Below are 12,802 nucleotides of genomic sequence, written 5' to 3'. Positions count from 1 at the left end.
CAGTTTAACTCAAACTCAGCTCGACAGGACTGCCTGCTTCTTCCTCAGAAGAGGCACGTATTGTAACACCACACTGAAGATCCAGACACGAATAAGTGGAGATTGGTTGTTTAATACTTCCTAACTGAATTAAGTACTGAAACAAGGGAAAGTGTAGAGTCCTGCATCTGGGCAGGAACAACCCCAGGTTTCAGTATAGGTTGGGGAATGACCTATTAGAGAGCAGTGTAGGGGAAAGGGACCTGGGGGTCCTGGGGACAGCAGGGTGACCATGAGCCAGCACTGGGCCCTTGTGGCCAGGAAGCCAATGGTACCTGGGGTGTATTAGAAGGGGGGTGGCTAGTAGATCGAGAGAGGTTCTCCTTCCCCTCTACTCCGCCCTGGTGAGACCACGTCTGGAATATTGTGTCCAGTTCTGGGCCCCTCAGTTCCAGAAGGACAGGGAACTGCTGGAGAGGGTCCAGCGTAGGGCAACGAAGATGATTAAGGGAGTGGAGCATCTCCCTTATGAAGAAAGGCTGAGGGAGCTGGGGCTCTTTAGTTTGGAGAAGAGGAGACTAAAGGGGGATCTTATTCATGTTTATAAATATATAAAGGGTGAGTGCCATGAGGATGGAGCCAGGCTCGTCTCGGTGGCAAACAATAATAGGACAAGGGGTAATGGGATCAAGCTGGAACACAAGAGGTTCCGCTTAAATTTGAGAAGAAACTTCTTCTCAGTGAGGGTGACAGACACTGGAACAGGCTGCCCAGGGAGGTTGTGGAGTCTCCTTCTCTGGAGACATTCAAACCCGCCTGGACATGTTCCTGTGCGACCTCACCCAGGCGTTCCTGCTCCAGCAGGGGGATTGGACTAGATGATCTTTTGAGGTCCCTTCCAATCCCTAACATACTGTGATACTGTGTAATTTCTGAATGACAGCACATGCCACCTGTAGTCAAACTTCTAATTAAATGCTGGAGATGTGCTCACAGATCAAAAAGCTTTTGGCTTTGGAAGAAAATAAAATGTAAGTGTGTAACATTACAAATAACTCTCCATGTGAAGACAGAGGTACACATGACAGTAGATCATCATAGGATTCATTTAGTCAATGGTTTCTTTATTTACCACTGGCATTTAGGGTTCTATTTGTTTGGCTTTTTTGTTTTATTTTGAACTAAGGAGTTATCAATATTGCAGAACCTATGAAAAGGAAAAAAATCCAAAAATTAACTTTGAGTGCTTCTAGAACTAAGAGCAATTCGTATTTTTCTCATTTCTGCTTCCTGAACAGAAGCTGGTTATATGTCTTGTATCTGAAACAATTACTCAATACAAATCTTGGAAAATCTGCCTTAATGAACTCACTTATTAGCTCCATAGTTGTTAAGGACATGACAAGTCACAGCTATTTAATAAAAGGTCATAACACAGTCATGAATTATAAACAAATCAGACAATGAAAGCCATTCTTTTAGGGTTAAGTCCTTACTTTAGCAAAAATTCACTTAATTTTGAAACGCAATACATACCTTGCATCTTCCTTATCCAAGACTAGTATCCATGGTTTAAAGAGTCCAGCAATGACTGAATACAAGGACTGCAATGCTAGAAGAAAGTAAACATAGAAGTTGGGTTTTTCTGCCCTCAAATTAGCAATAGTCAACATATTACAGTTTTCCAAACTTGAATAAAATATCCTTGGCTTACTTCAACATTAAATTAGTTCTTCCTGGTCAAATAAAAACTTAAAATACAATATGCTCATTCGTAGCTCTGGTTAACAATAAGACCATTTTAAGAACAATCATAAGCATTTTGCATTGCTTAGATGTTTTGTTAGTATCACTTTAACACATGAGATTGTGGAGGTAATGATGATTCACACTTCAAAGCTGCATATGCTAAAATAAAGAATGTTTTGGATGATTTTCTGCAACTCAAAATTACATAATGAAGAAATTCAGCAGTCCCTCGTTCCCAAACCTCTGCTCAGAACAAAAGATCATGTTTTTCTTCGAAGGAACTATGATCTCCTCATAATATCATTTCAAAGCAAGCTCAAATGTAAACAAGCTTCCTCCAACAAGGATAAAGCATGAAGTTCCACATGGCTGGTAAGTAGCATGAACATATCCCATCTGTATTTTAATGTTCTCATCACTGTACCAATGCAGAGCAAGAGGATTCTACTGTATATTTAAATGGTCTTTAACAGAGGAAATTGGAGAAACTGACTGCCTGTTCTTCAGAAATTTGCTTTTAAGAGACGTTACCCGATATAATTCTGTTACTGCCAACAGGCTCTTGGGCTAAATTGTCAACTTCAGTATCAATAAGTCGTTTGATAAGATACTCTAGGAATTTATTCACTTCAGCCACATAAGGACTCCATTTTGAAAACAGGCCAAAGGTCCTGAAGTCCACCGAAGCCAGGCGGAGTTTGCAGAAAGACGTGGAAAGCCACTCTATTGTCTCTCTAACCTGTAAAAAGAAGGAAACTATTAATCAGCAACAGAAAGACTGCACAGCAGTGTTACTTGTCACTGGTGGGCACCTGTTTTGCCTGAGAAACATAATAAATCAACCAGAGAGGCACCCACCTGTTCTGCAGACAGGAGAACTTTTGCAGCGTCCTGCAATACGGGACTTTCAGTAGCATCACTTTTCTTGCAGCTTCCCTGTTCAGCCACCGACAGACCACATCCCAAAGCTTTAAGTGATGCCTTCCAACAGTCAGGGCTTAAGAGCTGCTCTGAAGAGCCTTAGGAGAAAGAGAGGGGAATGGATTTGTGAAAATCAAGTGAAGGATATTAATCTCTTTCTCAACAACAGTTTATATGGAAGCCCCAAGCTTATGAGCAAGAGGTATCTCTCCCAAACATAAGAAATTTAACACTCCCTTTTGGCATCTACATGTTCTCTGCTCAGACAGTTTCCCAGGCACTTAGTACACCCGTGTTCACATAAAGAGACACTTGCTGCCTCAGCCCATGTGATGTGACAGAAATGAAGTACTGCTGTTCTCATTTTAGAGGCACAGCAGATCACAGGCAGCATCTAATGTCAACCAGGACATTTTCAGCAGATTTCAGTATCAGTCCCAGGTCTCCATAATTCCAGTTGTCAGTTTGACATTGAGAGGTGCTCAGGAACAACGATGCTGCATTACAGATAGTGGTATAATTATCAATTAGTAAGTGCTTACATTAATAGAAACCTCTCCTCTGATCTCCTACTACAATATGGGCCGAAAATTTGTTGGCACTGGTGTCTACACTTCAATCGACAGACAAGTTTTCCTTTGTAGTAGAGCTAAAATACATCTGATAAAAATGTATCACATAGCATGCACATAAACGTGCCTATAAAAACTTTTAAAAAGTTTTTAGTCACTCTATATTTGTTGCTATGTAACTCTACCGCACTCAGTTCACATCTTTAAGCCAGAAGAGTTCCATAAAAAAGGCTCAGTATGCATTGACTCAGGTACTCACTTTGCACGAACAATCTTAGGAAATCACTATAGTGATCAGGGAACTGATACTGGAGAAGGTTAGTCCAATGCTTGCAGAAGATATTAAATGGCATCAAAATATCTTCTTCAGGTTCAAGGCCACATGCATTGAGAGCCAAGTGAATGGACTCCAGAAGCTTGGTACGTTCAGACAGAGGTGGCTTAGCAACGCTTAACCACTGCGTAAGGTCGAACTAGAACAGGAGACAGGAAGCATTACTGAGTAAAAGCTTCAAAAGACACAACACCTCCAGGAGAAGGGAGAAATTCTCAGGGGAAAAAAATAAACACTCTGAAGGTTGCAATTCAGAATATCACAGAAGTTTCTAAATATATGGAACAGGGACAAAGCTGATCTTTGCCAATAACAGCTCAGGGTCGTGCCCAGAACAGCCTGCCTGCTATTCACAGCTGTTGAACCCCGCCTCTGTGTAACCAACAAAGAGAATCAGAGCAATATCAAAGCCTAACAGTAATTTCTCCACCAACAATACACATAGGCTGCATGATGCAGCCTTGAAACACGAGATGTACAAAGCACTTGCTCTTACCAAGCTCTGTATGTTTTAAGACAGGCAGGAAGCACATGAGTGCCAGAGATGGAAGATTCAGACACTGACCCAATTTTTTTTGTTGTATTTATTTTTAAGATACTTGGGATCCACTGGCTATTTTGACCAACGCCTCCACAGAGACACCAGGCAGAAGAAGCCATCACGAGCCTGCTTTAATTTCAAGAGTAAAAGTGCACTCAAGAACAAGCTCTAGGACGCTGTGGCAGAATGCAACGCCCCCTCTCTCCCCCTCCCTCCTTCAGTATGGAAGGAGTAGGCACATCTCCCTCTTTCTCTGCTACTTGAGGCTAACAGCTTCTTTTGTTTGGCCCAGAGCACCCTGGCTCCTGGGACATTAGAAGAAGGGAGTGCCAGGCACACTGAGCCGCACCCAGAGTGGGGGATGTTTGGAGGCTTCAGGGGCACCCACAGACAGTGTGGGGGTGCAGAGAAGCTTCTAGAATGCCTACAGTCAGATCTGATCAGATAAAAACGGGATTCTTGTCGAGACTCCGCCAATTTTGTGTGGGTCTCTCAGAGCACGAGCAAGATGCTGCCGCCGAGAGCCCCCCTCCCCGGGATGGGGACTCCGCTTGCCTTGCCGCCACGTGTGTAAGTAAAACTTCTCGCAGGATTGCGAGTATATTTATACTTTCGTGCACATATGCACGTATAACTTTCCGCGCTCCATATGAGCGCGTGTAAAATTAATCCTCGCAGAATCGCGGGAGTATTTTCCTCGTGTGCACATATGCACATGTAACTTTCTGTGCACATTTGCACGCATACTTTAAATTATTTCCTCACACAATCGCGAGTGTATTTTCCTCCCGTGCCCAATATAAGCACGTGTATAAATTATTTCCTCGCACAATCGCCAGTGGCCGCCGAGAGCCCCTCGCACAATCGCGAGTGTATTTTCCTCCCGTGCTTCCACATAAGCATGTGTAGGATTCCGTGCACACTTGCACGTGTAAGTAAATTAACCCTCGCAGGATTGCGGGTGTATTATAAATTTATCCTCGCACAATCGTGAGTGTACACTTCCCGTACTCACTACGAGTGCGTGTATCTCTTTAAAATAATCCTGCACCGTGTTCAGGCAAGTGTGTACTCCTCCGGGACTCGGGGACGGCTCCGGCATTGTTTGGGTGAAGCCACGTGCATGCACACTGTGGACCGCCTGTTGTATTAGTTGCTGCCTCTTAAATAATTTTCCTCAACTGATATCCGAACCTGTATTTAAGTCACTTTTGGAGTGCTAAAACCTGTTTCTCACCGGTTTAATAAAAGTCGTTTTTGGACCTTGTTGTCCCTTAACTTAACCTACGCGGTGCCTCCGTGACAGACGCACACACTGATATTTATTATATGAGCTAGGAAAGGGTAGTTTAAGCTTATTATTTGCTTTTGCCTCCAGCCCCTCTCAAGCTTAAATAAAACAAATGCCATTCAAGATGAGCAACGTAGATCTACAGTAGCTGTCAACGCTGCTTCAAGGTAGCAGATTTTCACCTCTTTTTTCCCTAGCCTGAAGTCACGGTTTTTAGTGAAAGAACATCCACACAAGCAATCCACAAACCAGACGCAGTATTCACCAGTACTTTACCTTTGTCAGCAACATGAAGACGACGTCGCTGTTATCCTCACTCAGAAAGGCCACGACTTTTTCATATAAAGCCACGAACTCACTGGGAGAGGCAGCAGGAGTGAAGTAAGGAGAGAGGAGGGTACAGAGCCTCCGATTCCACAGGATCGTCTGGAGGAGATGTTTGCACTCTGACTTGGTCCCACTGATGAACACCTGAGGAAATCAGGAACGGGAGAGAACAATGAACTAGAATTAATCTATTGGGAAAAGAAAAATTAAAAAAAAAATCACCTCTGACAGTTTTTTGGACAATTCTGGATCTTTTAATAAAAAAGTTTCCTCAAAACAACAGACTGTATGAGATCGGTTTCAACTAAATACTGCTGTTCCACAAAATGTAACATAAATGTTCCTGTAGCATACAGGTATAGGAACAGCACTTATGACCACACATGTATAAAAATATGTACAAATACAATTTTTCTGGCAGTACAGAAAAACAAAACAAACGCCTATTTCAGTAGCACTGCCTGGTATTTAGAAAAACTTAAACAGAACTATGGGTATGGAGAGCTTTTCAGCACTTCACCGGTTAGAAACGCTTAAGAACAGCTGCACATGGAAACAAACTGTATCTAAGAGATGAAAATAAATACCTGGACTCAAAGCAGAGACTATTGTTTTTTCTTAAAGCACCTACATAATGTGTTCCCCATGGCAAATACTACCTAATGAAATTTAACAAGGGAAAGTGTAGAGTCCTGCATCTGGGCAGGAACAACCCCAGGTTCCAGTATAGGTTGGGAAATTACATATTAGAGAGCAGTGTAGGGGAAAGGGACCTGGGGGTCCTGGTGGACAAAAGGATGACCATGAGCCAGCACTGGGCCCTTGTGGCCAGGAAGGCCAATGGCATCCTGGGGTGTATTACAAGGGGGGTGGTCAGTAGGTCAGAGAGGTTCTCCTGCCCCTCTGCTCTGCCCTGGTGAGACCACATCTGGAATATTGTGTCCAGTTCTGGGCCCCTCAGTTCAAGAAGGACAGGGAACTGCTGGAGAGGGTCCAGCGTAGGGCAACAAAGATGATTAAGGGAGTGGAGCACCTCCCTTATGAAGAAAGGCTGAGGGAGCTGGGGCTCTTTAGTTTGGAGAAGAGGAGACTAAGGGGGGACCTCATTAATGTTTATAAATATATAAAGGGTGAGTGCCATGAGGATGGAGCCAGGCTCTTCTCAGTGGCAAACAATGATAGGACAAGGGGTAATGGGATCAAGCTGGAACACAAGAGGTTCCGCTTAAATTTGAGAAAAAACTTCTTCTCAGTGAGGGTGGCAGAGCCTGGCCCAGGCTGCCCAGGGAGGTTGTGGAGTCTCCTTCTCTGGAGACATTCAAAACCCACCTGGACATGTTCCTGTGCGACCTCACCCAGGCGTTCCTGCTCCAGCAGAGGGATTGGACTAGATGATCTTTTGAGGTCCCTTCCAATCCCAAACATAGTGTGATACTGTGATACTACCAAAAAACTCAAGCACTTACATGTTCTAACTTCTGGCTAACTCTCAACAGAAAGAATATGTATTGCAAGGCTGCAGAGAAGTGTCTAAACACAGAAGCTGACAAGACATGTCAGCTAGAAAACGATCAATAACAGCAAAATATATGTTCAAACACTCTTTTATGCACTGGAAGTACCCAAACTTTAATTACCTGTCCAAAACTACCTTAGTGTTTAACTAATACTGTGAACATTTAATAGCACTAAGCAGGCATCTCAGAGCAAGTTTTTCTTTTGCTTATAAGCAAGCTTAAAGTCTCCTAAAGACTGTGTACATAATACAACTAATTAAAAGGAAATGGGATGGAAACTTAGAAGTTAATTTTCAGGCTTCTGGATGTTTTAGACCCCCAATAACAGCAGCCAATTGGGGTAAGTGCTAGGTATCCAAAAGTCAGAGAATAAACTCACTTGGCCTAGAATCTCGATGCAGGATGTGAAGAACTGCCTTGTGGGAGGATTGCGTTGAGTTTCATCACACACGTATTCCACTAACGTAAAAAACAAACTAATTCCAACTTTCTTAATTGCAGGCAAAGGCTGCACCTTGTAGATATTTATTAAGGCTCTGCAAAAAAAAGAAAAAATAAAAGGCAGATTAAAATTTACGTACAGAAAATATTCTGTGACAATAAAGAAAGGTTTATTGCCAATACATAGACTTGAGTATTTCTGGCTTATATGTTAATCTAGCATGGTGTGGGAGAGTCACAGCATAGCTGAGGTTGGGAGGGACATCTGGAGCACATCTGGACCAACCCTTGACCAAGCAGGGCCACCCACAGCTATTTGGCCAAGACTATGCCCACACAACTTTTGAGTGTCTCCAAGGATGGAGACTCTACACCCTCCCTGAGCAGCCTGTGTCACTCCTCACAGTAGAAAAGTGTTTCCTGATGTTCAGAGGGAACCTCCTGTGTCTTAGTCTGTGCCCGTTGTTTCTGGTCCTGCCCCTGGGCACCCCTGAAAAGAGCCTTACTCAATCTCCTTTGCACGCTCGTCCCTTCAGGTATTTCTAGACATTGGTGAGAACCTCCTGAGCCTTTTCATTTCCAGGCTGAACAGTCCCATGTTTAGCTCAAGTAATTTTGCTGCCTGAAATGGGTACCTCCAAAATAAGTCAGAAAGTGATCATCAAAACATTTTCCACAGCATAGTTCCAATAGATTATTCATCCCTCAAATCACATTCTTAGGCCATCTCAACTACATCTGTACTGCAAGAAAATTTCCCTCATTCTACTTCACAGGCTCAGCAATAAAACAATTAAAACAGAATCAGTCTTTTCTTGGGCATTGGCAAATAAGAGTTTTATTGAGCTCAAACCCCTATCTTCTCTAAGTCTGAATTAAAACATCTGAAAAACTAGTGGTTCTACAGATCTGAGTCCCAAGAACTAGCCTATCCTCTGAATTTTTCAGATTATTGATCAAGAACATGTAGAAATAGTAATCAGATATTTTTTACTTGTACAGTGAGTACGGTCTGTAGGAAATCAACTACACTAAAAGAATCCCAGCAGAAATATAGGAGATTGAGAAGAAGGGTGTTGCAAAAACTGGACCTCGGGGATGAACTCTAAAAGACCTTCAAGAGGAAGGCGGCCACCGATTAATCCATTTATTCACCTCCCAAAAAAAGTGATATTATATAGTCCTCTTCCAATGCACAATTTTGTTTCATGGATTGAAAAGCTACTTCAAGTCATAACTCCCTATTAAAGAATTACATCCTGCACTATAAAAGGGAAAAGCCTAAAAAGAGATATATTGAAAACATATAGTTTATGCTATAACTGGGACAGCTGTGGTACAAGTTTGCCATTTCGTCAAGTGTAATACAGCATCCCTGTCGTCACTCTATGTGTTTTTGCAAGGTTATAAGGAATATTCTAATGCAGAATACAATAAATGGAAGTAGAAAACAACACTGTGTGCTCTTTAGGTGCTGAATGCTGAGCAGTTAGCTCTTCTGATAATACAGTTATTCCTTTAGAGGTCTGTGTCGCAAACATACAAGTCTCAGGATTCCAGCTCTATTGTCGACCCAAAGCCGATAAGCATTACAAAAAACACACAAATAGATTCCACATTTTAACTCTAATATACAGAAAAATAAATATAAAACATCACCACCTAAAGCAGTGTCTGTACAACCTACGTTATAAAATTTTCCACATGTACTGCTGCTCCCACAACACCCAGAGAAGGTGGCTTCGTGGCTGCTGCCTGCAGTTGTCTCACTTCTGCACGCAAAGCATGGAGCTGCTGGCTCACTGCTTCATTTTTATGTTTCCCTTCAAACTAAATGACAAAAAGACACATATTCACTTCAGAATGGTATGTTTTGCTAAGATTCTTTGATGTTGCACCTATTTGTAAAAATGAAGCAGAGCCCAGTATGAGAACTCTGAACACGGATGGTTTTCCCCTGAGAGTTTTGATCAGATTTAATACATCATGCTCAAGCAGACATGCTTGGTCATATTCCTATTTAATTATCACAAACCAGTATAATTAATGTATTTTATGTAAGACTTTTAATCCACATGGACTGTGGGATCAAGAAATTCATACACCAAGCAACAGGGGAATACGTGTATAAACATTTTCATGCTTCTACTCCTATGTGAGCATATTCACACACTGGGAAGCAGTTCAGAGTGGACACTATGAGCGAAACAAATTTTACGCAAGAATTTATTCTTCAGCTGTTGAACTGCATCTCCTTTTGAGCATTACGTATTGAAGTATTATGTCTCCATAGAATTATTTGGTCAACTGCTACTATTCTTGTAACCATTTGGTCATTTCACTTTCATTACCCATGTCCAAGAGCCCCAAAACAGAAGTGATGCCACGTTTCTAACCTGGATTGTTAAAAGAGCTGCTCCCTGGCAGCCTTTATTTGAAGTTCCCCGGCACTCCACATGGAGGGTGATCTGCTCCTCCCGATTGACGTAGATCTTCGGTAGAGCATCAAGTATTTCACTATTGAGAGCAACATGCTGTGATTCCCAGAGAGCTGCAGTTCTGAAAAGCATTTATTAACAAAATTACCAAAACCTTTTCTGAGAACAGTAATGGTAAGAATTTATAAGCAAGAGATGAGATTTCAATTTAATGTGCTATACAAAGACTCAAGACACTTTCCTTGAAAACATAAAAGGTTGTTAAATGAAACTGAGTTAAAACTGCAAAGTAATAGCGCTTCAAATAATAAAGAAACAGGTTCATATGAAAAGCAACTACTCAAGTCTGCATGAGCTCTTTTCAACTTTTCAACTATTCTACACGACAACCTAGAATGAAATTAAATAGATGACCCTCTGTAGGAAATATAATTTTCCATCAGACAAATAAAAGGCTGGACAATGGGATGATTCAGTCAACAAAATAAAGCCCATCCAAAACGGCTGCAGGAATTGTTTAGACACGTCCTGTCTTGGGCGTAGCAAGTTTTGGTTTTTTGTTTTGTTTTCTGTTTGGGTTATTTTTTTATCATAATATAGATATTAAATGACTACACTTCACAAGAACAGCTACAGATTCGCCAGCTGTACTTGAAAATACTTCAGCTGGACTCTCTTAGTAGGAATATTAAGAAACAAAAAGTCTCTTCTCTTTCACACGCAAAGCTAACAGTCCTAGAAATCAGAGTTCTCTCCTGGGGGTTCCAGCGCCTCACACTGTACCCACTACATTAGTGCAGAAGGGTTAATTAACTTATTGTCAACAAATCCAGGCTAACAGGAGGTTTTATTTTCAGAAGGATGCAAATGAGAAAATAAACCGTAGAAGGTATATGTCACCTGACGTAACCTCAGTCATCAGATAAGACTTGTGTAGTCTTATCTTAAAGGAGTGGTATAATAACATGATAGCCAAGAAAAAGATATTAGAACTCTGTAGAAGTCGTCAAGTACTGATAGTCTTGTGCCAACATCACAAATGAGGCTGCTATAAAGGGCACCTGAAGACACTGCTAGACAGGCAGGAGGAAAACAGCTGTAACTCACTTGGCATGTTGCTGCAAGACGTTAAGGTCCATGCGCATAAGCTGAATTGCTTCTTTCTGACTTACTAGACTGGCAGAGGAAATGACTGGCACAGGAGCTTTCATGGTCTGGAGCGGAAGAAGGGGCTTGGGAGTATCAAACTTCTTCAAACTATTCATTATCCTCTTTTTGGCTAGAAAAGAAAGCAAAGGCAAGTTTTGTCAATAAGAAAAGTTTAGGAGAAACCAAACAAAACCATTATTTTTTGCATGAAACATTTTTAGCAGCAGACAAGTATTTCTCAGGATTCCTCCCTTTTTAAGAACAAGAATATTGCTCAACTAACCCAGCTGTTTTTGTGGACAAAGTTTACTTCACACAGCCAATTTTCATGACCAGCTCCACCACAAAACATTAAGATCCAAGGCCTCGTTGCTTTCCTTGTTTCCCCCAACTCTTCCAGTTTTCCTCTTATAGCCCCATTTATTTCCCTCATCTGACAGAGGCTCCAAAACTGAGACTGCTGAACCAAATTCATCATCTTTTCCCCACAATTCAACTTCATCTCGAGTTCTGTCAGCTCTGATTCCTCCCCAGAGCGTGCCAACTCACCATTCCAGTTTCTTTCTATTCCCTCCCTTATCTTTTTTAATCAGCCCCCCTAAATTCCAATCTCATCATATCCTTAATACACCATTACTATTATCCCCTTCTGCGCTACAAAAACCCTTTCCCCATGCCACAATTCCAGCAAAACAGCAAGGAAAGACACTGGGAACAAGAACAATAAATAAAAAAAGATAAAATATTTCTGGTTTCAGCTACAGTGGTTTTTGTGTTAGCTTTCAGCTGTTTCTATCTAAACTTCAGGAAAATTTAAACCATAAACATGGATGTTAACTTCTCACATGGCATCTTAGTGAGAACAGCATAAAAACTTCATGTAAAGTACCGTACCCGTTAAAACAAATGGTATTAATGTCTTTATTCACAAATAGCATTATGTTCCTAAAGAAGCCAGGGCTTCAACATGCTAATAATTCTTTCTGGACCCGTTTCACTAACAATATTCTTATCTCTTACCTGATAAAGGGTTGGTGAAATCTGTTCGCCGTGCAGAAGCACAGGTTGTATGTGATTCAAGCTGTACCTGCAGCCAAAGGTTTAGAGCTTCTTGAAACTCATGGTGTATGAGCTCAACGTTGACGTACTCCATCCACAAATCCTACAGCACAAAAGAATTAAATTACCATTCCCATTTTGGTCAGCACCATATAGTGTGCATCCAACCCAGTAGCTTGGGAACTACAATAAGTATATAAAACTAGACTCTGTTGTTTTAAGTAATAGGAAAATTATTACTAGGGAAAAAAAGAAAATCTATGCAGAAAAAAAAGCTGCAGAGTTTTTATCACATGTACAGATAAGCCACTGAAAAGCATTCACGGCACTTATAGATCTGACGAGCATACACAGTATATTTTTAACAAATAAGAGAGAAAATGTACAGGTTATTAAAACTCTGTTCCTAAAGACGGTCTAAAACATCATGGCATGATTAACAGTAGCGAGCATAAAGCAGGCTTGCATTTCCAGTTGTCACATA

The 12,802-nt window shown here is 41.4% G+C and overlaps 1 protein-coding gene across 2 annotated transcripts in view; it reads right to left on the bottom strand.

Annotated features, from left to right (window-relative positions):
* EPG5 (ectopic P-granules 5 autophagy tethering factor) overlaps window positions 1–12,802 on the bottom strand; it is a 62,426-nt gene that overhangs the window by 16,041 nt on the left and 33,583 nt on the right. For both annotated transcript variants that reach the window (XM_021284886.2, XM_021284888.2), the window contains exons 25-34: window positions 12,280–12,421; window positions 11,218–11,389; window positions 10,069–10,231; window positions 9,360–9,502; window positions 7,611–7,767; window positions 5,664–5,858; window positions 3,481–3,694; window positions 2,587–2,747; window positions 2,260–2,467; window positions 1,516–1,591 (exon numbers count right to left, since the gene is read on the bottom strand). In XM_021284886.2, coding sequence (XP_021140561.2) covers window positions 1,516–1,591; window positions 2,260–2,467; window positions 2,587–2,747; window positions 3,481–3,694; window positions 5,664–5,858; window positions 7,611–7,767; window positions 9,360–9,502; window positions 10,069–10,231; window positions 11,218–11,389; window positions 12,280–12,421 — 1,631 coding nt within the window. The remainder of the gene's footprint in view (window positions 1–1,515; window positions 1,592–2,259; window positions 2,468–2,586; window positions 2,748–3,480; window positions 3,695–5,663; window positions 5,859–7,610; window positions 7,768–9,359; window positions 9,503–10,068; window positions 10,232–11,217; window positions 11,390–12,279; window positions 12,422–12,802) is intronic.

This window comes from Columba livia, chromosome Z (assembly GCF_036013475.1).
Source record: "Columba livia isolate bColLiv1 breed racing homer chromosome Z, bColLiv1.pat.W.v2, whole genome shotgun sequence".
Lineage (NCBI taxonomy): Eukaryota > Metazoa > Chordata > Aves > Columbiformes > Columbidae > Columba > Columba livia.
Note: the sequence above shows the minus strand (reverse complement) of the source record. Positions and strands in the feature narration are given on the sequence as shown.